The sequence below is a fragment of the Peromyscus maniculatus genome, chromosome X (genome assembly GCF_049852395.1).
Source record: "Peromyscus maniculatus bairdii isolate BWxNUB_F1_BW_parent chromosome X, HU_Pman_BW_mat_3.1, whole genome shotgun sequence".
NCBI lineage: Eukaryota > Metazoa > Chordata > Mammalia > Rodentia > Cricetidae > Peromyscus > Peromyscus maniculatus.
Genome location: NC_134875.1, coordinates 37,459,021 through 37,480,795, shown reverse-complemented (window position 1 = coordinate 37,480,795; position 21,775 = coordinate 37,459,021). Strand labels below are relative to the sequence as shown.

Below are 21,775 nucleotides of genomic sequence, written 5' to 3'. Positions count from 1 at the left end.
GTAGGGATCTGAACTTTGATCCTCATGCTTGTGAAGAGCATTGCATTCATCACACCATTTCTTTAGCCCTTGTACAAAATGTAAGACAAAAAAATTGACAGGAATCCCCTGTATCAAATCCTACAATTACTTCTTTTTGGTATTTTTTATTTTATTTTATTTTATTTTATTTTATTTTATTTTATTTTATTTTATTTTATTTTATTTTATTTTATTTTATTTTATTTTACATTACTATTCAGTTCAACATAACAGTCACAGATGTAATTTCCATAGACATTTTGGGACAGACAGAGAAGGCCTTTGATTCGCTTGAGAAGATGTGGAATGTGCAAGATACCCTTGAGCAGAGTAGCCAAGTCCCACAGTCTTGTGGTCACATGTGGAAGCCAAGGCCCACAGTCTGGTGGTCAAATGTGGAAGTCAATTGCAACAGGCTTGTTGTCACATGTGGAACACTCCAGGCACTTTTGGTCAGATAAAGAAGTGAGACTCACCTGAGGGGTACTTGTAGCTATTGATGGTTCTTTGGGAGCAGGAGATGATACAAGGTCCCCCTTTTGCATTAGGGAGAAGGTTGAAACTGTCTTCCTCAGAGGAGTAATACTGACGCCCCCTTGATTGGAAGGATCAACTCTCAACTTCTTTTTGGTAGACACGAGATGTGCTTGGTCCACTTTGTTAGAGGGAGAATATCCAATATTACCATCCTTAGAAGGGATATACTTGAAACCCTCTTGTGTGGATGCAGAAGATTGTAAAGCACCTTGGTTGGATATAGTAGATCCCAGGGCCCTTTGTGAGATGAGGAAGGAAGGGTCAATACCCTCTTACATAGTTGTGGCAGATTTCTGACACTCTTGAAGGGATTGGAACATTCTCACAACCTCCTGTAAACTGTGGGGAGGTCCTGTGGGTGCTCATGTACAGGTGGAATCAAAGGAATCCCCTTCTCAGGATGTGAAAGTTGCTACAGACACTTGTGTACACCTGACATATGCCATGGCACCTTGATCACATAGGGGTTGGATCCAGAACTCTGTGTACAGGTGGACTGTGTCCTGGAACATCTTTTGTAGATGTGTTGAATCAGAGAACCATTTCTTAAGGTGGGGATGTGGCTGGAGCCCCTTTTGTAGATGTATCCCTTCCCAAAGTACCTTGATCAGATAATGTAGAACCCTGAGAAAGCTGGCAGGTGGGGAATGTCCTGATATCCCTGGTGTATATGGCGAAACGCCAAGAGCCTCTCCTACAGATGTTGAAAGTCTTAGAGACCCCTGGGAAAGTAGGGAAGGATGTGTTGTGTCAGCACCTTGGGCAGATGTGGAACTTGTGTGTCACACTTGGAGTGTCTTGGAATATATTTGGTTATTTTTGGCCCCATGAGAAGACAGGAGGGCCATTTTGGCCAGCAGGGCCTATTTGAAGCCCAAAGACCAGTGACGAGACAGGAGGGACTTTTTGGCCAGCAGTGGATGTAAGAAGCTCACTAGGTCTGATAGGGACACCTTGAAATCCCCTTGTTCAGAGGGAGGATCTCTCCATCTCCTTTTGCCACAGTGGGAATATGCAGGGTCCCTTTTCATAGCAGGAGAATGATTGAAGCTCATTTTGTGAGAGAGAATAGGTCTTTGACCTCTGCTCTAGATGTGGACAATCCTGGAGTCCCCATGACAGACATGGGAGAATTCAGATCCCCTGGGGAAAATGGTGAAGGTGCTAGAGCCCTTGGTGTGTGTTGAGAAGGCCCAAGTGTCCACTTGGCAGACTTGGGAGTTCCTACCACCTCTTATGTATATGTGGAATTCTCTAGGGCCCCTTCTGAAGTGGGAACAGGTCCTTGAGTCCCCGGTGTTCATGCAACGAGCCCAGGACCTGGTACCACTGCCTAGATGCCTCCCAATCAGATCAAGCTAATCAACTGTCTCACCTATTCAGAGGGCCTGATCCAGTTGGGGGCCCCTCAGCATTTGGTTCATAGTTCAAGTGTTTCCATTCATTTGGCTATTTGTCCCTGTGCTTTATCCAACCTTGGTTTCAACAATTCTCACTCATATAAACCCTCCTCTTTCTCACTAATTAGACTCCAAGCGCTCCACCTGGGGCCTAGCCATAGATGTCTGCATCCAGATTCCTCAGTCCTTGGATGGGGTTTCTTGCACAACTATTAGGGTGTTTGGCCATCCCATCACCAGAGTAGGTCAGTCCCAGCTGTCTCTCGGCCATTGCCAGCAGTCTTTTGTGGGGGTATCTTTGTGGATTTCTGTGGGCCTCTTTAGCGAATATGTGGGGATATTACTGGTCCATGTTGGTCACTGGGAGAGTCAGCAGAAGATGGCACAGGAACTGTGTTATCTTTGAATTTTTCACTAGCATCTCCAGCAGAGTGTCCTGAAGATGTTACACTTACTCTGGTGTCCAATTGGTCAAAGTCCATAGGTTCTTCAAACACAGTAGACTTAGCCAGGCTTCTTTTCACCTTCTCAGGTATGGGCCAGGTGAGAGACTGTAAGGTAGATGGTCTGGGTTCCCTGCTCAATGGCTAACTCCTGCACTCAGCAACCTCCTGCAAAAGTGTAACTTTTCCTCCCTTGTTCCTCTTTGTAGGGTCCAGGGTCTTCTTATTGGATTTTCTGTTTATAGAAGCCCTAAGACTGTTGTCTATCTGTAGTACATGAATGAGGGAGTTTGATTGTTTTGTCCTCAGAGGGATTCTCGCACCTGAACTTGGGCCCAGTCAGTCGAATCACCCCTGGATGTCTAATGATGGGTCTTTGATGCTGGTCAAGTGCTTCCCCCATTTGAGTGAGGTGTCCTCATCCATTTGGAGGACAATTAAGGGGGTGTCAGGTTGGGGAGGCTGGGAAAACTGTGGTTTATTGTCAGAGGTTAATGTCCATGCTGAGGCTCGCTGGCCTCCCTCCACATATCTGGCCATTTAGCCAATAAGGTAGTTGAACAAGGAAAATGAAATGGGAAATTACCCCTCTCAAGGGGCAGTGAATGTACTTGCCAATGGTAACTCATGGCAAGTGGCATCTAAGTAGTATCCTCTGAGAAAGGCTCTCCTTTCCCAAGAACTGCGGGCATGTCCAGAAGGAGAAGCACACAGAATCTGAGTGACTGTTAGTCTCAGTAATCCAGCAATGCTCCAGAGATTCCCTTGGAATGGCTGTCCTTGGGCCTCTACTGGCCAGTCCCAAGCTGCCTCACTGCATGCATTAGCAGGGCAAACATCCAAGTTTTCTGAATGAGGAGGGACACTGAGTATCCTCTCCTCTCCCTTAGTAACAAGGACTGTTGAAGGGGCACCATGATTGGGAAAGGCAAGGGTTGCTTGGGAATCTGTGCTCTCCGGTTCTTCTTGCACTAGGATGGTACACACTGTCAGGAGGCCATCAGTGTTGCAGTGAGGTCTGCTCAAACCTCCTAACTGAAGGAGAAAGTGTGTAGTTGGTGTTTTCTCCAGTTCTGCTAGGGTCTGCAGCTGCTCAGACCCCTGTAAACACAGAGATTTATATTACTTATAAACTGTATGGTGTAGATGTAACCAACCATCTTATTAAAATAAGAAACACAGAACCATTGTAAAAGAGAAAGCTGAGAGGTCAGAGCTCAGAGCTAAAATCTTACCTCCTGCAGTGCTCCTAGCTTCCCCGAAAGCGAGCTACTTTCTGTGTGTCTATCTTTAAATAGTCTTTCTGTTCTGCTTTCTCATTGGTTGTAAACCCAAACACATGACTGCCTCATCACTGCCTGGAAGTACTACCCTCCAGGTCTTAAAGGCGTATGTCTCCAATGCTAGCTGTATCCCTGAACACACAGAGATCTACCTAGCTATTCTACCAAGTGCTGGGATCAAAGGTGTGCACCACCACCACCATGCTCTTGCTATGACTCTAATAGCTCTGACCCTGGGCAACTTTATTTATTAGCATACAATGAAAATAACATTTCAGAACAAATAAAATACCACTATAGTATGGCTGTGGCAGGCTTTTTGCTATCTAGTTCTTATATTTTAAAATAACTGATTTCTATAAATCGATACTTTGCCACATGGCTCATGGCTTACCGGTATCTTTACATTTTACTTCTCATGCCAGTGGCAGCAGCAGCTGCAGGCATCTCCTGACTTAGCCTTCCACTTCCCATAATTCTCCTCTTTCTTTATCCCACCTACACTTCCTGCCTGGCTACTGGCCAATCAGCATTTTATTAACAATCATTCAGAGCAATACATTCACAGCATACAGAAAGATATCCCCAGAGATAGGGTGGTCCAGACCTGACCCTCCCTACTCAGAGAATGTGCTGGTCAGCCAATCTCTGCTTATTGTGCTAGAAAAATATCAAATAATAGCGTTTGAATAGAACATAGGATGACTGAAATTGATATTACAAATGGCATTCTTCATTTTACACATGGCCTGTCCTGGGATTTTTTAGGTAAATATATGACAACTTCTGTGAATGTCTTCCTGTATGCTGAAATGTACCTCTAGATTGCTTAAAAATACTGTAATGTTATTAGTATGGAAGTACCTATTATATATATATATGTATATATATATATATATATATATTATACACATATGTGGGTATGTGTATAGTTAGACAAGAAGGACAAGAAAAATAATCTCCTTTGAGTAAAATGCAAGTCATTTTTCCAATAGTCTTATCTGCTTTTGCTTAAGTTCACAGATTCAGAACACACACACACATTTGGACTTCTGAATACAGCCCCTGTGGCCTTAAACAATTGCTCTGTCTGTCATGGTTTACATGTTGGGTCCTATAACATTTACATATTTGGATTGCTTTTGGAAGGTCATACAATTCCCCTGAAGGCACAATATGGCCAATGGTTCATATTACTGGCTCTGCATGGGTCATTCACTTTCATTCCAATGACACAGCTGTGGCAGAGTTGAACAGAATGATTTTTTGAAACCCTTCCTCAAGTTGATTCTTGGAAAGGTCATGTTTATATGGCCGCAGACATCCTCAGAGAGTGTAAATTTAAGGATATAGATGAAGATGTTATCATACTGATAGAGAAACTTGGTTTGCTTGTTGCACATTTTACCAGTTTTCCTTTGAGCAGTTTTTGTTGTTGCTGGATGAAAGGCTTTTGTTTATTTATTTCAGTGCTGTATTTGTTGTTGTGAAGGATTTCTGTTTCCCTTTAGCTCCACAGACACTCAGGCTTGCATCATTCAGAAGCACTGGGGCACTTTCCTGTCCTCAGATTATCTGCCTGTGCTATTGCCTTAGTGAGTTGGCACATGCTTTCTCCTTGGAATTTCTGACTACTTCACAATGCTTTCCATTGTTTAGCCCCACTACTTTCAATTTTAAATGTATCTGTCTCCAGGAAAGCCATTCCTTTCCTACAATCTGGGATAAATTGACTTCTTGTCTAATTTTATACCTCACTGTGTTTATCTGAATACTAGCATATATCTTACCTCTGGTATACCTTTGCCTCACTTACCTGAATTTCCTGTTGTTCTTTTGATGTCCTTGAAAACATTGAATTTACATATCAACATAATGCCGCTAGGCAATAACAACATGGTGTAGGGTAAAATGGACAGAAAATATGAATATCAATTCAGATAACATACACTTTTGAGAATTAGCTTGGCAATTCTAATGTCAGCACAAAGTAGCTTTCTCAATTTAACTTGCAATTACCATTTTTAATTCAGATAACCAGTCAAAGATAAATAGAGCAGTTTATACATACATGAATGACTGTTCTAAAATGGTAATATTTAAAAGAAATTTCAAGTTTTCACTTTGTTAAAGTTGTTCAACTACAATAACTTCTATGCAAAGTGCATTTAATAAAGAAAACAGCTGTTTGAATAGTATATTTTGTAGCATTTAACTCATTCATGAATATTTTTTCTAAAGAGTTTTCTGTTTTATTCATTTTGTCAGATCCAGCAAGGGAGAACCATCATTGAGGCTACTGTCTCAGTGGCTGCTGCCTCATTTGCCTGCCCTGGCTGCTTTGATAACCAGGAATCCCTGTTACTGGATTCTGTTTTACAGGAATTTGGGTATCTTTTAGATATGGATAATACTGAAATATTGTTTTATGCTGTTCTGCTTTATTAAAAAGCTGGCTCTGGAGTTGGATTATGGCTCTCCTTTCCCAAATCCAAGCATGTGTCTAAAACCAAACAACCTTTCCTCTCTGTCCTGAGTCAGAGAAGCTACCAGATTTTATGACAGGGGAAAGAGGGCAAAGCAAAACAGACAAAAAAATAGACTACTGGTTTCATTGAACTCTCTAAGACTTTTGCAAAAATATAAACTTTATCTCAATAATACCTTAATAATACCTTCACCTTAATAGTTTATAAAACTAGGTGAGCAGTGCCCCAGCTGCCATCTATCCTGGAGCTCCCATCCAGACCAGAGAGCTCTGTCTGGACCAAGAGTGATGATAAGACCAAGAACGAATCTACAAGGAGATGGGCAGAAATCCAGGCACAAGTACATACAACAAAATAAAGAGCAATACAGCATCACCAGAACCTAGCCCTCCTCCAACAGCAAGACCTGAGCATCACAAAATGGAAGAAACAGAAGAACGCAACCTTAAGAATAACATCATGAAGATGCTAGAGGCCTTTAAAGAAGAAATCAAAAATGAAACTGAGGAAAAGACAAACAAATAATGGGAAGAACGCTATAAAAAACTAGGGGAAAAGACAAATAAATCAGAGGAAAACAATAAATTCCTGAAAGAAAACCATGAAAAAGCTATGAAACAAATAAAGGAAACAGTCCAAGACCTGAAAAGGGAAATAGAAAAAATGAAGAAGACGTAAACAGAGGGAATGCTGGAAATAGAAAATCTGAGTAAATGAACAGGAACTACAGATGCAAGTATAATCAACAGAATGTAAGAGATGGAAGAGAGAATCTCTGGCATTGAAGACACAGTAGAAGAAATAGATTCATTAGTCAAATAAAACACTAAAGCCAACAAAGTCATGACCCAAATTGTCCAGGAAATTTGGGACACCGTGAAAAGACCAAACCTATGAATAACAGGGATACAGGAAGGAGACGAATACCAACTCAAAGGCACAGAAAATATATTCAACAAGATCATAGAAGAAAACTTTCCCAACTTAAAGAAGGAAATGCATATGAAGATACAAGAAGACTATAGAACACCAGACTAGACTCCTCCAAAAAAGTACCCTTGCCACATTAAACAACTAAACACACAGAATAAAGATAGAATATAAAGAGCAGCAAAGAAAAAGGCCAAGTGACTTATAAAGGCAAACCCATCAGAATAACATCCGATTTCCCAGTGGAGACTTTGAAAGCCAGAAGGACCTGGACAGATGTAATGCAGACACTAAGAGACCATGGATGCCAGCCTAGAGTAATATACTCAGCAAAACTTTCCATCATCAGAGACGGAGTGAACAAGACATTCCAAGACAAGGCCAGGTTTAAATAATACTTATTCACAAACCCAGCCCTACAGAAAGCACTAGAAGGAAAATTCCAACCTAAGGAAGTCAGATACACCCTCAAAAACACAGGCAACGGTAAACACCACAGCAGTAAACACCAAAGCAGAGAAGTACACACACACTACCACCAAAACAACAACAACAACAGCAACAACAACAACAATAACAACAACAAACAAAAACCAATAACAGGAAAGAACAATCACTGGTCATTAATATCCCTTAATATCAATGGAATTAATTCAACTATAAAAAGACACAGACTAACAGAATGGATACGAAAGCAGACTAATATATCCCATCTCTGTGCTGCATACAAGAAACACATCTCAAATTCAGAGACAGACACACCTAAGAATCAAAGGCTGGGAAAAGACTTTCCAATCAAATGGTCTTAAGAAGCAAGAGGGTGTAGCCATCCTAATATCCAGCAAGATAGACTTCAAACTAAAATCAATCAAAAGAGATCAAGAAGGGCATTACATACTCATCACAGGAAAGATCCACCAAGATGAAGTTTCAATTCTGAACATTTATGCCCCAAACACAAGGGCACCCACATATGTAAAAGAAACCTTACTAGAGCTTAAATCACATATAAAACCCCACACATTAATAGTGGGAGACTTCAACACCCCACTTTTACCACTGGACAGATCTGCCAAATCAAAACTTACCAGAGAAACAAAGGACTTAACTGATGTTATGACTCAAATGGATTTAATCCATATATACAGAACATTCTATCCGAACAAAAAGATATAACTTCTTCTCAGCACCCCATGGAACCTTCTCTAAAATCGATCACATACTTGGCCACAAAGCAAATCTCAACAGATACAAAACAATTGGAATACCCTCCTGTGTTTTATCAGACTACCATAGTTTAAAGTTAGATTTCAACAACAACAAAAACTACAGAAAACCTACAAATCATGGAAACTCAATAATATTCAACTGAATCACCAATCGGTTAAAGAAGAAATAAATAAAGAAATTAAAAACTTCCTAGAGTTCAATGAAAATGAATATACCACATAACCAAACTTATGGGACACTATGAAAGCAGTGCTAAGAGGGAAATTCATAGCACTAAATGCCCACATAAAGAAGTTGGAGAAATCTCACACTAGTGACTTAACAGCACACTTGAAAGCTCTAGAACAAGAAGAAGCAAAATCACCCAGGAAGAATAGATGCCAGGAAATAATCAAATTGAGAGCTGAAATCTATAAAATAGAAACAAAGAGAAGTATACAAAAAATTAATGAAACAAAGAGTTGGTTTTTTGAGAAAGTCAACAAGCTAGACAAGACCTAATCCAAATTAACCAAAAGACAGACAGAGGCCTTGATCTGGAGGTGGTGGGAATGAGGGGTGGGCTGGGGGGAAGGGGAGGGGTGCATGAAGGGAGAGAACAAGGGAATCTGTGGTTGTTATGTAGAACTGAATAGTATTGTAAAATAAAAAAATGAAAAACAAAACACACAAACAAACAAAATAACAAAATCAGAAATGAAAAGGGGGACATAACAACACACAATGAGGAAATCCAGAGAATCATCAGGTCATACTTCAAAAACCTCTACTCCATAAAACTGGAAAATCTAAAAGAAATGGATAATTTTCTGGATAGGTAAGATATACCTATGTTAAATGAAGTCCAGATAAACTATTTAAATAGTTCAATAATCCTTAAGGAAATAGTATCAGTAATTAAAAGACTGCCAACCAAAAAAGTCCAGGACCACATGGTTTCAATGCAGAATTCTACCAGATCTTCAAAGAAGAGTTAATACTAATACTCTTTAAATTGTTCCACACAATAGAAACAGAAGCAACATTACCAAATTCCTTCTATGAGGCTACAATTACCCTGATTCCTAAACTAAACAAAGATACAACAAAAAAAGACAACTACAGACCGATCTCCCTCATGAACATTGATGCAAAAATACTCAATAAAATACTGGCAAACAGACTCCAAAAATACATCAAAACAATTATCCACTATGATCAAGTAGGCTTCATCCCAGGGATGCAAGGTTGGTTCGATATACAACAGTCTCTCAAAGTAATACACCATATAAACAAACTGAAAGAAAAAAAACCACATTGTCCTCTCACTAGATGTGGAAAAATCATTTGACAAAATCCAACACCCCTTCATGATAAATATATTGGAGAGATCAGGAATACAGGGAACACAACTAAACATAATAAAGGCAATTACAGCAAGCCAACAGCCAACATCAAATGAAATGGAGATAAACTCAAAGTGATTCCACTAAAATCAGGAATGAGGCAAGGCTGTCCGTGCTCCCCATACTTATTCAATATAGTACTTGAAGTTCTAGCCAGAGCAATAAGACAACATAAGGAGATTAAGGGGATACAAATTGGAAAGGAAGTAGTCAAGCTTTTGCTGTTTGCAGACGACATGAGAGTATACATGAGTGACCCCAAAAATTCAACCAAGAACTGATAGAGCTTATAAACACCTTCAGTAACATAGCAGGACACAAGATCAACTAAAAAAATCAGTTGCCCTCCTATATACAATTGACAAACAGGCTGAGAAGGAAATCAGAGATACATCACCCTTTACAATAGCCACAAATATTATAAAATACCTTCGGTAATTCTAACTAAGCAAGTAAAGGACCTATATTACAAGAACTTTAAGTCCATGAAAAAAGAAATTGAAGATGTCAGAAAATGGAAAGATATCCTATGTTCATGGATAGGCAGAATTAACATAGTAAATATGGCAATCTTACCAAAAGCAATCTACAGATTTAATACAATCCCTTAAAAATTCCAACACAATTCTTCTCAGACCTGGAAAGAATAATACTCAACTTCATATGGAAAAGCAAAAACCCCAGGATAGCTAAAAGAATCCTGTACAATAAAATAACTCTGGAGGCATCACGATCACTGACCTCAAGCTCTACTATAGAGCTACAGTAATAAAAACACCTTGGTTCTGGCATAAAAACCGACATGTGGAACAATGGAATCGAATTGAATACCCTGACATTAATCTGCACACCTATGAACATACACTTTTTGACAAAGAAGCCAAAACTGTACTATGGAAAAACAAAAGCATCTTCAACAAATGATGCTGGCATAACTGGATGTCAACATGTAGAAGGCTACAAATAGATCCATATGATCCATATCTGTCACCGTGCACAAAACTTACATCCAAGTGGATCAAAGACCTCAAAATAAATACAGTTACTCTCAACCTGATAGAAGAGAAATTAGGAAGTAGTCCTGAACACATTGGCATGGGAGATCACTTCTTAAATAACACCAGTAACATAGACACCGAGAAAAAGGATCAATCAATGGGACCTCTTGAAACTGAGAAGTTTTTGTAGAGCAAAGGACATGGTCAACAAGACAAAGCGACAGCCTAGAGAGTGGGAAAACATCTTCTCCAATCCCATATCTGACAGAGGGCTGATATCCAGAATATATAAAGAACTCAAGAAATTAGACATCAAAATGCCCAAAATTCCAATTAAGAAATGCGCTAGAGCTAAAAATAGAACTCTCAACATAGGAAGCTCAAATAGCTGAAAGACATATAAGGAATTGCTCAAATCCCTAATCATCAGGCAAATGCAAATCAAAATGACTCTGAGATACCACCTATCAGCTGTCAGAATGGCTAGGATCAAAAACACAGAAGACAGCTTATTCTGGAGAATATATGGAGTAAGGGGAACTGTCCCCCACCGTTGGTGGGAATGCAAGATTGTACAGCCACTTTGGAAAACAATATGGCACTTTCTTAGAAAATTGGGAATCAATCTCCCCCAAGACCCAGCTATACCACTCTTGGGCATATACCCAAGGAATGCTCAATCATACCACAACGGCACATGCTCAGCTATGTTTATAGTAGCATTGTTTGTAATAGCCAGAATGTGGAAACAACCTAGATGCCCTTCAACTGAAGAATGGATAAATAAAATATGGTACATATACACAATGGAGTACTACTCAGCAGAGAAAAACAATGACATCATGAGGTTTGCAGGCAAATGGATGGATCTAGAAAAAAATCATCCTGAGTGAAGTAACACAGACTCAGAAAGACAAACATTGTATGTACTAACTCCTAGGAGGATACTAGATGTAAAACAAAGGACGACTAGACTGCTACTCACAACTCATGGGAAGCTCCTTCGAAAACAGGACCCCAAGAAAGATACATGGATCGCCCAATGACAGAGAAATGGATGAGATCTACATGAGCAAACTGAACATGGGGGTGTAATGAAGGGCAAAGCTCAAGGGAAAGTGAGCTTACGGGAGCGGGAGATCCCAGCTGTATCAAGTACAGAGTGGGGAGAACAAGAAAAAGAGACCATGATAAATGAAAACCCCATGGGAATAGGAAGAAGCAAAGTGCTAGAGAGGTCCCCAGAAATCCACAAAGATATCTTCACAATAGACTAGCGGTAATGGTTGAGAGAAAGCCCGAACGCACCTACTCTGGTGATAGGATGGCCAAACACCCTAAGTGTTGTGCTAGAAATCTCATCCAATGACTGATGGAAGCAGATTCAGAGATCCATGGCCATGCCCCAGGTGGAGGTCCAGGAATCCAATCAGAGAGAAAGAGGAGGGATTGTATGAGTGAGAATTGTTGAGACCAAGATTAGAAAAAGCACAGGGACAAAGAGCCAAACTAGTGGAAACACATGAACTATGAACCAATAGCTGAGGATCCCCCAACTGGTTCAGGCCCTCTAGAAAAGTGAGACAGTTGTTTAGCTTGAACTCTTTGGGAGGCCCCCAGGCAGTGGGACTGGGACCTGTCCTCAGTGCATGAGCTGGCTGTTTGGAACCTGGGGCCTATGCAGGGACACTATGCTCAGTCTGGTAGGACGGAACTAGACCTGCCTGGACTGAATCTACCAGGTGGAGCTGAATCCAGAGAGGTGTCCTTGCCCTGGAGGAGATGGGAATGGGGGGTGGGCTAGGCGTACAATGGGGGTGGGGCAGAAGGGAGGACAGAGGAATCCGTGGCTGATATGTAAAATTAAATCAAATTATAAAATTAAAAAATAAATAAACATGTCAATTTTTAAAAAAACAGTTTGCAAAACTATCCAGTACATTTTCTGTAATTTAAGATTTTAAAGTTTATTGTGTGTAGTTAAAGATCTATAAAATCTACAAGAAAATGGTTAACTTAAAATTTATTACAAAAAGGCTTAATAATTAAATATATGTGTGTGAGTATCCTTAATTTACTACAATATATTCAACACTTGTTAGAAAAAAAGGATTAAAAAAAAGATAACAGCCATTTAATTTCACCATCATCTTGGTCAAGATGTTTTCTAACAAGAGACTTAAAGATGCATTTTATTGTGCTAAAAACATCTCTTTCTTTTATATATACAAAATTTCAGCCCTCTGGGAAAAGGTGTTCAAGTATTTGATTTTGTATTTTTTGAGTCCTCAAGCTTTTACTATGAGTCAAAGGCATGAGTCTACTACATTTTTTACATTTCAGGTTTCTGTACATATTAGAAACAACATTAATAGTAATGTATCTAAAATTTTATCTGTTGTAAATTTTAAAAATCCATATAAGCTATAAAAAGACACAACTTGGATCCACATGTCACACATCAAATGGACTCCAGATAGGTACTCCTCTCAATCAATAGCCTATGCTTCCCTACCTGCTGCTTATTACTGAGGAGAAAGTTCACATCTAAGATTCTCCTTTAAATTTCCAAACTTTAACTTCTGTCCCCAGTCTACATCTGTACCACCAGATTTCCACTCAGCCAACAGACATCAGGAGTGGGCTGCAGACAACAAACTGCTTCAAAGGCCATGAGCCTTGGACTTGCTGAAAGCTTATGTGAACCAGTCCAGCCAATGTGATTTCTCCTTGTCTCCACAGCAAACCAGATGCTTCTGATGAATGCTGTCCACTTCCTGAATGCCTAACATTGGCCTTTGATTTGCTTTACAGCCTTCAGTGTTCCTGACAAGAACATCCTAGTATCAGCTGAGAAGCAGTTACAGAAGAGAGTTTAGTTCCTCACCCTTTATCCTCAACCAAAGGCTGGAATACTGGTCTAAAGGAAACTGGTTTACCTCTATCAAAAAGCTTTAAAAATAACAGGTATGCAACTAGCCCAGGACCTGGTACCACTGCCTAGATGCCTCCCAAACAGATCAAGCCAATCGACTGTCTCACCTATTCAGAGGACCTGATCCAGTTGGGGGCCCCTCAGACTTTGGTTCATAGTTAATGTGTTTCCATTCATTCGGTTATTTGTCCCTATACTTTATCCAACCTTGGTTTCAACAATTCTCACTCATATAAACCCTCCTCTTTCTCACTAATTAGACTCCAAGCGCTCCACCCGGGGCCTAGCCGTGGATGTCTGCATCCAGATTCCTCAGTCCTTGGATGGGGTTTATGGCACAACTATTAGGGTGTTTGGCCATCCCATCACCAGAGTAGGTCAGTGCCGGCTGTCTCTCGACCATTGCCAGCAGTCTTTTGTGGGGGTATCTTTGTGGATTTCTGTGGGCCTCTTTAGCTCTTTGTTTCTTCCTTTTCTCATGTGGACTTCATTTACCATGGTCTCCTATTCCTTGTTCTCCCTCTCTTTTCTTGATCCAGCTAGGATCTCCCACTCTTTCCCTCGACCCTCACCCTTCATTGCTCCCACTCATGTCCAGGCTGTTCATGTAGATCTCATCCATTTCTCTGTGTCTTTCTTGGGGTCCTGTTTTCCAGGTAGCCTCACTGGTGATGTGAGTAGCAGTCCATTCATGCAGGGACACTTGGCTCAATCTGGGAGGAGGGGACTGGACCTGCCTGGACTGAGTCTATCAGGTCGATCCCAGTCCTCGGGGGAGACATTGATCTGGAGGCGGTGGGAATGGGGGGTGGGCTGGGGGGAAGGGAAAGGGGGCAGGAAGGGAGAGAACAAAGGAATCTGTGGCTGTTATGTAGAGCTGAATAGTATTTTAAAATAAAAAAAAATAACAGGTATCCATCACAGAGTCAGATATTTGACTCATGAAACTACTCAAGGGGGCAATGTAATGGTTATCATTACATTGAAAGTTTAGACTTACTTTGCTTGAGAGACCCAAAACAAAAATGCCTCCAACATGCAAGCTCCTAGCATGTACAAGCTGTATCCTAGCAGCTCCTTCTTCCCCCGTTTGTCCAAGACATTGAAGACTGTTCTTAAACTGACTGATCCTGTAAAATCTGCTGTTCTAGCAAGACAATAGGTCATAGGATTAACTACTATTTCTGTTTTTGTAATCCAACTTGCTTACTCTGCTCAATGACCGGGATAACTGCAAGACATATATGTTAAAATAAGAACATGCTTACATGTAGACAGAATACATGTAATCTTGTGGTTTTGACTTTATATGCCTTGGATTAATATGACCAGGGGCTGCAACTTGGGAGTGATCTCAGTTGTAGTCTTGGTGTCATGAGCATCTGGCACAAGTTCTTATTTAATACAGCCTGTTCTAATTTAAATTTATTCATGGTCACAGTGAATCTCTGAGTGACTCCAGACCTACAACATTTTGTTCTATTCTAACATGTTAGTTTTTTTGTTTTATGTATGTGTGTATGTATATATGCATGTATGTATTTATTTATTTTGAGTTTTTCAAGACAGGGTTTCTTTGTGTAGGCCTGGTGGTCTTGGAACTCACACTGCAGACCAGGCTGGCCTTGAACTCATAGAGATCTGCCTGCTTCTGCCTCTCCAGGGCTGGGATTAAAGGCATGTACCACAACAGCTTGGCTATTGTTTATTTTATTATTATTCCTTAAAAGCCTGTATATTTTCAACACACACACACACACACACACACACACACACACACACACAATCTTTATTCCTTGTGAATTTCACATCATGCACCCCAAATCTGTTCATTTCCCAGTCCTCCATATCCTCCCTTCACCCTTGCATCATTCCTCCCCCATAATAAAATAAAAAAACCAAACTAAACCATCCACCCAACTAACCAACCAACCAACCAAACACAAAATCCCACTTCACTCCTCTGTCTCTCCCGCCTCTTCAACATCTATTTTCATTAAAAGAAAAAAGAAAGAATTGCTGTGACCCCTCCCCAAATAAAAAGTAATCACCACCATCAATACTATCTATGCCCACCTTCTCCTTAGATTCCTTATTTGTAGGGTTACTATTGAATCCCTTGTTCAAAGGATCAAGTGAGCCTGAGTCAAGAAGGCTTAAGTGATCCACTGTTTCACAACAAACATGTGTAGGGAATAGTCATCTGTGCAAGTAATACTCATGACTTAGAAATGTCACCCCCAAAAAACAGAAGTTGACATTTTGTTTAAAAGGCATTTCCTGAAGAGTGTACATCTATATACTACAAAACCCCAGAAAGCATATGAAATTTAATAACTTGGAAATTCATGATTTTATTGTTAACATGAGTGCTGAATTTTAGTTAAGCTGTATATTGAGTACATGTGTCACCAGATTTCCCTTTAGCTCATGAACAAAAATTGCACTCTAGGGATAGGAGTCCCTATCCCTAAGGATAAGGACCTTTTCAGTACGAGGAGGTATGCTCTGTAATACTACAGACCTCTCACTCTTCCTCTCTTCTGCTCTCCGATGGACAAACCATGTCTGAAATCAGAGGAAGACAGGATTGGATTTAGCATTGGCTTTCACCCCAGAGACAGGAGATAAAAACACACTTTAAGACATATAACACTGACTTTCTATTCATATCATAAAAGCAAATATCAGCTGTGTGTCAACTTCTGCAATAGGCCATGATTCTGTCTTTTTCCAGCAGTATAAACACTTCAGTGGTTTCTTTTTTATTGTATGGAAAGCTTAGCTTACGACTTGTTCCTTGATGTTAATTCAATATATGGTAACTGGGTAAAGGAAAGTCTTCATTCTGACATTTGACCATCAGCTGTAGAATACCCTCCTCACTAGTGATACATTCCTCTTGTTTGGGCGGAGATTGTAGATCACCAAATGTCAGCACATTTTAAAGGCATATGGAGGGGAACAGCTTTCTGTTTGTAAAAGCAGTCTTCAGTATGAAGTAGATAATCAACAGAAACAAGCATGGGAGATTTTTAGAAAGAAAATAGCATTCAAAGGTGCCAATGGGATTGTTGGTGCTTGAAATTTCAGGAGAGCGTAATGGTTGTAGGCAGAGAGGGCCTGGAAAATGGTTTGACATTGCAGTCTCCAGTGTTTGTGAAAGTTGACTAACTTAACCTAAATGACATACAGGACAATGATACCTTTGCCATCTCCAGGAGTTCAGCAGAAAAAGGTAACTTCCACCCATGGTTAATCTGAACAGTATGTTCTTTCTTGCTATAAAATGTTCTCCAGGAGCAGGACGAAGCATAATATCTCTGCTTCAGCTATATTTCCAGAATCCTGTCCAGCACAGAGGGCACACTAGGCCCTGCTGTGTCAGCAGGACATGTAAAGCCCACCTTTCTTCAAAAGGTAAAGAGTAAGATGGTCCACAACAGTGTGGGGAAAGCAGTCATAAATCAGCTCTTCCTAAATATGGTCTAGCTATGGAAATACAGTCACAGTTACCTGTGACATGTCACCATCCTCTCAGGCTCCTAGTGAATGAGGGGCCATTGTATTGGGCAGTTCTCAAAATGCACATTTGTGACTCCATGTACTTTCTCTCCCTGCCTATTATGTGGATTTATAATCTAAAGAAGACCAACCAAATGACCAGAAGCCCTACTACCATCCTGATGCCTCCATGAACTCAAATAAAGCCCCAGTGGCTGACTCATGTGGGCTCACATTAAGTCAGAGTTCCCCCTGTTTGATTCCTAAAGCCTGTCTATTACGTCTGTAAGAGGAAAGGGGAAATCAGAAGTGAGGGTTTTGGAAAGTCACACTGAAGAGTCTGCGAACAGGAGACCATGGGTGTTTTCTCTTGTGTCTTGTGTCCACCTTCTCTCAGTAGCTGCAGTGCACCAGTCTCTGGAGCTGCAGTTCACCATCTCTAGAGCTGCAGTGTAACATCCTCTCTAGAGCCGCAGTGCACCAGTCTCTAGAGCTGAAGTGCATCATCCTCTCTAGAGCTGCACTGCATCATCCCCTCTAGAGCTGCAGTGCATCATCTCAAGAGCTGCAGTGTAACATCGTCTCTAGAGCTGCAGTGCAACAGTCTCTAGAGCTGAAGTGCATCATCCTCTCTAGAGCTGCAGTACATCATCCTTTCTAGAGCTGCACTGCATCATCCTCTCTAGAGCTGCACTGCATCATCTCCTCTAGAGCTGCAGTGCACCATCTCAAGAGCTGCAGTGCATCCTCCTCTCTACAGCCGCAGTGCACCAGTCTCTAGAGCTGCAGTGCATCAATCTCTAGAGCTGCAGTGCATCATCCTCTCTAGAGCAGCAGTACACCATCTTCTCTAGAGCTGCAATGTATCAACCTCTCTAGAGATGCAGTGCATCAACCTCTCTTGCAAAAAATAATGAGGCTACAATCGACAACCCAAGAGAAGTCAGGTAAAGAGGAGGTCCCAAAGAGGGACATGCATGGATCACCTCAGGAAGAGAAAACAAATATGATCTCTGTAAACTGGGTAGGGGTTAGAATGGAGGGGATGGGAGATAAGAGCATGAGGGATCTGGATGTCCAAGCTGGAGTAGGAATGGAAAGGGAGCACAATGAAAGTGATATCTTGAGAGAGACATTATGGGTTTAGGGAGAAACCTGGTGCTAGGGAAATCCCCAAAAACCCAATGCCTTGATGCATTGGGGAGGGGCTTGGTCCTGACCCAACTGAATGTGCCAGGTTTGTTGACTCACAATGGAGACCTTACCCCCTATGAGGAGTGGATGTGGGAGTTTGGGGAGGAAGTGGGGATGAGAGCAGGAGATGGGGAAGGAGGGAGAAACTGTGGTTGGTATGTAAAATGAAAAAATTCTTAAATAAAAGAAATGCCTAGGACAAGGTTTCTGAAGACCTGAGGAAGGCTGTAGATTGACTGTTCATTGTCTTTGCTTGGATTTACTGACCTTCACTTTGACTTCAGGAATATTCAAAGCTTGTGCAAGTTCTTTTCTGTGGAAAGAAAACCACAAATGTTTAGCATGCCATGGTTTGCATGAACTGCAAAGTCATATATGATATCTATGCTTTTTTAATATTGCTGTGCTCCCTCAGACCCCCATTTAACTTTCATTCTCAGAACTAGTCTTGCTTTTGAAATGATTTCACCTCTTATAAAAGTTTCTAAACAATAAAGATTTTAATTTTAACACACTATTAAAATTTAAATATAAATGCCAAAGTGTATGCTGAGCAAAATTGTACTAAATTAAAAAACAGCACCAGGGGAAGGGAAAGGGAAACCGAAAGGAGTTGATGGATAGAGACACAGTCCCTGAAAAGATGACCAGGCTACTGGTGAGGAGGTCACCCAACAAAGTGTAAATCCTTAACACTGGTGAACTTTACACTAGTGAGTATTTTGGCACACTGTACTTATGTTTCTATAATTTACAGAAATTAAAATATGGCAAGAAACTCGTGGTGTTGACTATGTACACTTGTTTCAGGTCAACACTACACGCTAATACTGACTTTTACCCCTACACAAGGCACCCTCCTGTACCCACCACTGAGGGAGAAGACAGCAGTGGCTTAGAGAGGGGTGATAGGAAACCATGGCCTGGAAGAACAAAAGGACATCTCAACCTGAGACAACAGGGAGGTTGGGGATAGCTCCTGGTGCCAGACACATACCTGGCAAGCGCATGTGGGTACTCGGCTTCTTGGAACATTTTTTCCATTTCCTCCACCTGCCCCAGTGTGAACTGCAATGTGGTTCGCCGACGCCTTCGTGAGGAACGGCGCCTTGGAATCCTAATCACAGGCTCGGTTGAGGGCCTTGGCTCCTCCTGGTGATGCTCTGACGAAGAGGAGTTCAGGTCCCTACTGTTCTCCTCAGAGTTGTTTTGGCCCTCACGGACCTGGCGGCCCCCGTTATTTAGTTCAAATACGCAGCAGGCGTCACCTCCACTAGGGTTGCCACCCACCATCGCCAAGGCAGCCTCTAAGGTGGGGACCTCAGCTATCTCCTCACCAGTATCATTCTTGCTGGCCATGACTAGTAGTGGGCCGAAGCCACAGAGAGAAGTGGGGCCCCAGGAATGCCCACACTCAAGGCCTATTGTTCGGTCAGTCTCAACTACTGATCGGTCATCAAGGGAAGGCCTGAGGAAAGGGTGACGTCAATGCGTCCTTCTGCGCATGCTCCACACTTCTCCACATTCCTCCAGGTTGACGTCAACACGCTCCTCTGCAGATGGGCGCCATAGGCTTTTCCCTCCCTGACTGACTGCTCTGGGCTTTATGACCTCTTGCGGAGGTAGGTGGTATTTGCTTTGGTGCACAAATGGTGGGTTTGGCACAAAGATGAGGAACTGAGGGAGCCACTGTGAACAGGCTTGTGAAAGGTTGTGTGAAGTTAAACCTTGCTTCCAGGGCATGCATGTAGAATGAGTTTTAGCCTGCATGCACACTGCCTGTGCCTCCTAGGTTGTAAAGATGACACTGAAGGATGAATTGTGTAGCATTGCAAGATAATTGGGGAAGAGAGTATGGGAGAAAGGTGGGAACACACACTGACCACAGGACCCTTGCGTGAACATGTAGAAAATTTCTGTGAACCTCACCCTCCACCTACCAATGCTGTTCAGAGAATGGGCTTAGATCTAAGTGGATATGATCAAATTAGTGAATAATAGTTCAAGAGTGTCTGTTAGTACACTGAATGCTAGCTAGCCATTCTTCTTCATGCTCAACATCAAGATCTTGGAACTGGGTTTGAATATAATTCTAGTTAATGCACTGTCGAAATCCAAACAAAAGACAATTTGTCCATTTAAATAATTCCTGCGTTGATCTTGATTTCTTTTCATCTCCTGATTTGGGGTTTGGCTTATGCTTCATTTTCCAGGGCTTTCCTATGTATCATTTATTTGCACTCTCTGGCTTTTTTGTTGTTGTGTTTTGGAACAGGGTTTCTCTGTGTAACAGTCCTGGCTGTCTGGGAAGTCACTTTGTAGACCTGGCTGACCACAAACTCACAGAGATCGCTCTGCCTCTGCCTCCTGGGTGTTGGGATTAAAAGGGTGCGCCACCACCTCCGTAGTTTCATTCCATTGTGATCAGGTAAAGAATTGTTTTTCTGTATTTGTTCAGACATGCTTTGTCTCAGAATATGTGATCTATTTTGGAGAAAGTTCCATGGGAAAAATGTGTATTCTGCAGAGTTTGGATGGAATAGTCTATAGATGTCTGTTAAGGCAAAATAAAACTATAAAATGTAATCTGAACTTTTCAGTAAATGAAGACAAGAAGGACAGCTGCCAGGAGCCAGAGGCCTCTCTGTACCAGCTTGTTCCCTATGAAAGGACTTGAAGCCACACAAGGTGCTTACCCTTCTTCAGCACTGGATCGTGATTTCTCTGGAAAAAGTGTTCCAACTCCTGCAGCTGTAGCCCTGTCACAGAAGCAGCGGCAGGACCCCCATGCTGGCACAGGCTGCATTTTGGGCACGGTAACTGGAATGGACTGTGCACTGGGCGACAGAACTGACACAGTCTGGACATGCGGTCCTGTAATGGCATAGGCTGTACATGCTCACAGTAACATGCACAGGCTGTACCTGGGGCACAGGAACAGGCACAGGCTGTACCTGGGGCACAGGAACCGGCATAGGCTGTACCTGGGGCACTGGACCTGGCACAGGCTGTACACCAGGCACTGTTACTGACACACACTGTACTCAGGTCACCAGATGTGACATATGCTGTACACAGATCACAAAGCTGCACAGCCTTGGTGCCCCCTTTGCTCTCAGGAACTGACTTCTGAGGTGGATGCTCGTTCTTCTGGCTATTGGGACTGGCACCCTGACTGTCTGTGGAGAGAATCCACCTCTTTATTGCTGAGATAATTGCAGGGAAGAAAAGGATGTCATGGCCAGCATGTGTGGCCGACACACTGGGGGCAGGGCCAGGTTCCAGGTCATCTGGCTCACAACAGAGGTGGCACTCATGTGCTGCTCCAAAATCTTCAGGGATCGTTGTTCTGGGGACCAGGTGGTGCATGGATCAGCACCACCATTCTATTGCTTCTCCTGAAAATGGCTCTCCTGGTCCTAAACC

The 21,775-nt window shown here is 41.8% G+C and overlaps 2 protein-coding genes across 2 annotated transcripts in view; both read right to left on the bottom strand.

The window, feature by feature from the left end:
* The window catches only part of LOC143270673 (paired box protein Pax-7-like), a 36,116-nt gene that overhangs the window by 11,697 nt on the left and 2,644 nt on the right, over window positions 1-21,775 (bottom strand). The window lies entirely within an intron of this gene.
* LOC143270793 (uncharacterized) lies at window positions 15,981-19,946 on the bottom strand. Its single transcript, XM_076561907.1, has 3 exons — window positions 19,347-19,946; window positions 18,617-18,662; window positions 15,981-16,219 (listed from the first exon to the last, which is right to left on the bottom strand). Exons 1-3 carry the CDS (start codon window positions 19,706-19,708, stop codon window positions 16,100-16,102), a joined length of 528 nt encoding a protein of 175 aa, XP_076418022.1. The 5' UTR covers window positions 19,709-19,946; the 3' UTR covers window positions 15,981-16,099.

Coding starts and splice junctions, on each gene's coding strand:
- LOC143270793 (XM_076561907.1), bottom strand. CDS start 19,708: ATGGCCAGCAAGAATGATACTGGTGAGGAGATAGCTGAGGTCCCCACC. Junction 18,663..19,346: donor TACCCACATGCGCTTGCCAG/GTATGTGTCTGG, acceptor TTCTTTCCACAG/AAAAGAACTTGCACAAGCTT. Junction 16,220..18,616: donor TTCCTGAAGTCAAAGTGAAG/GTCAGTAAATCC, acceptor CTCTGATTTCAG/ACATGGTTTGTCCATCGGAG.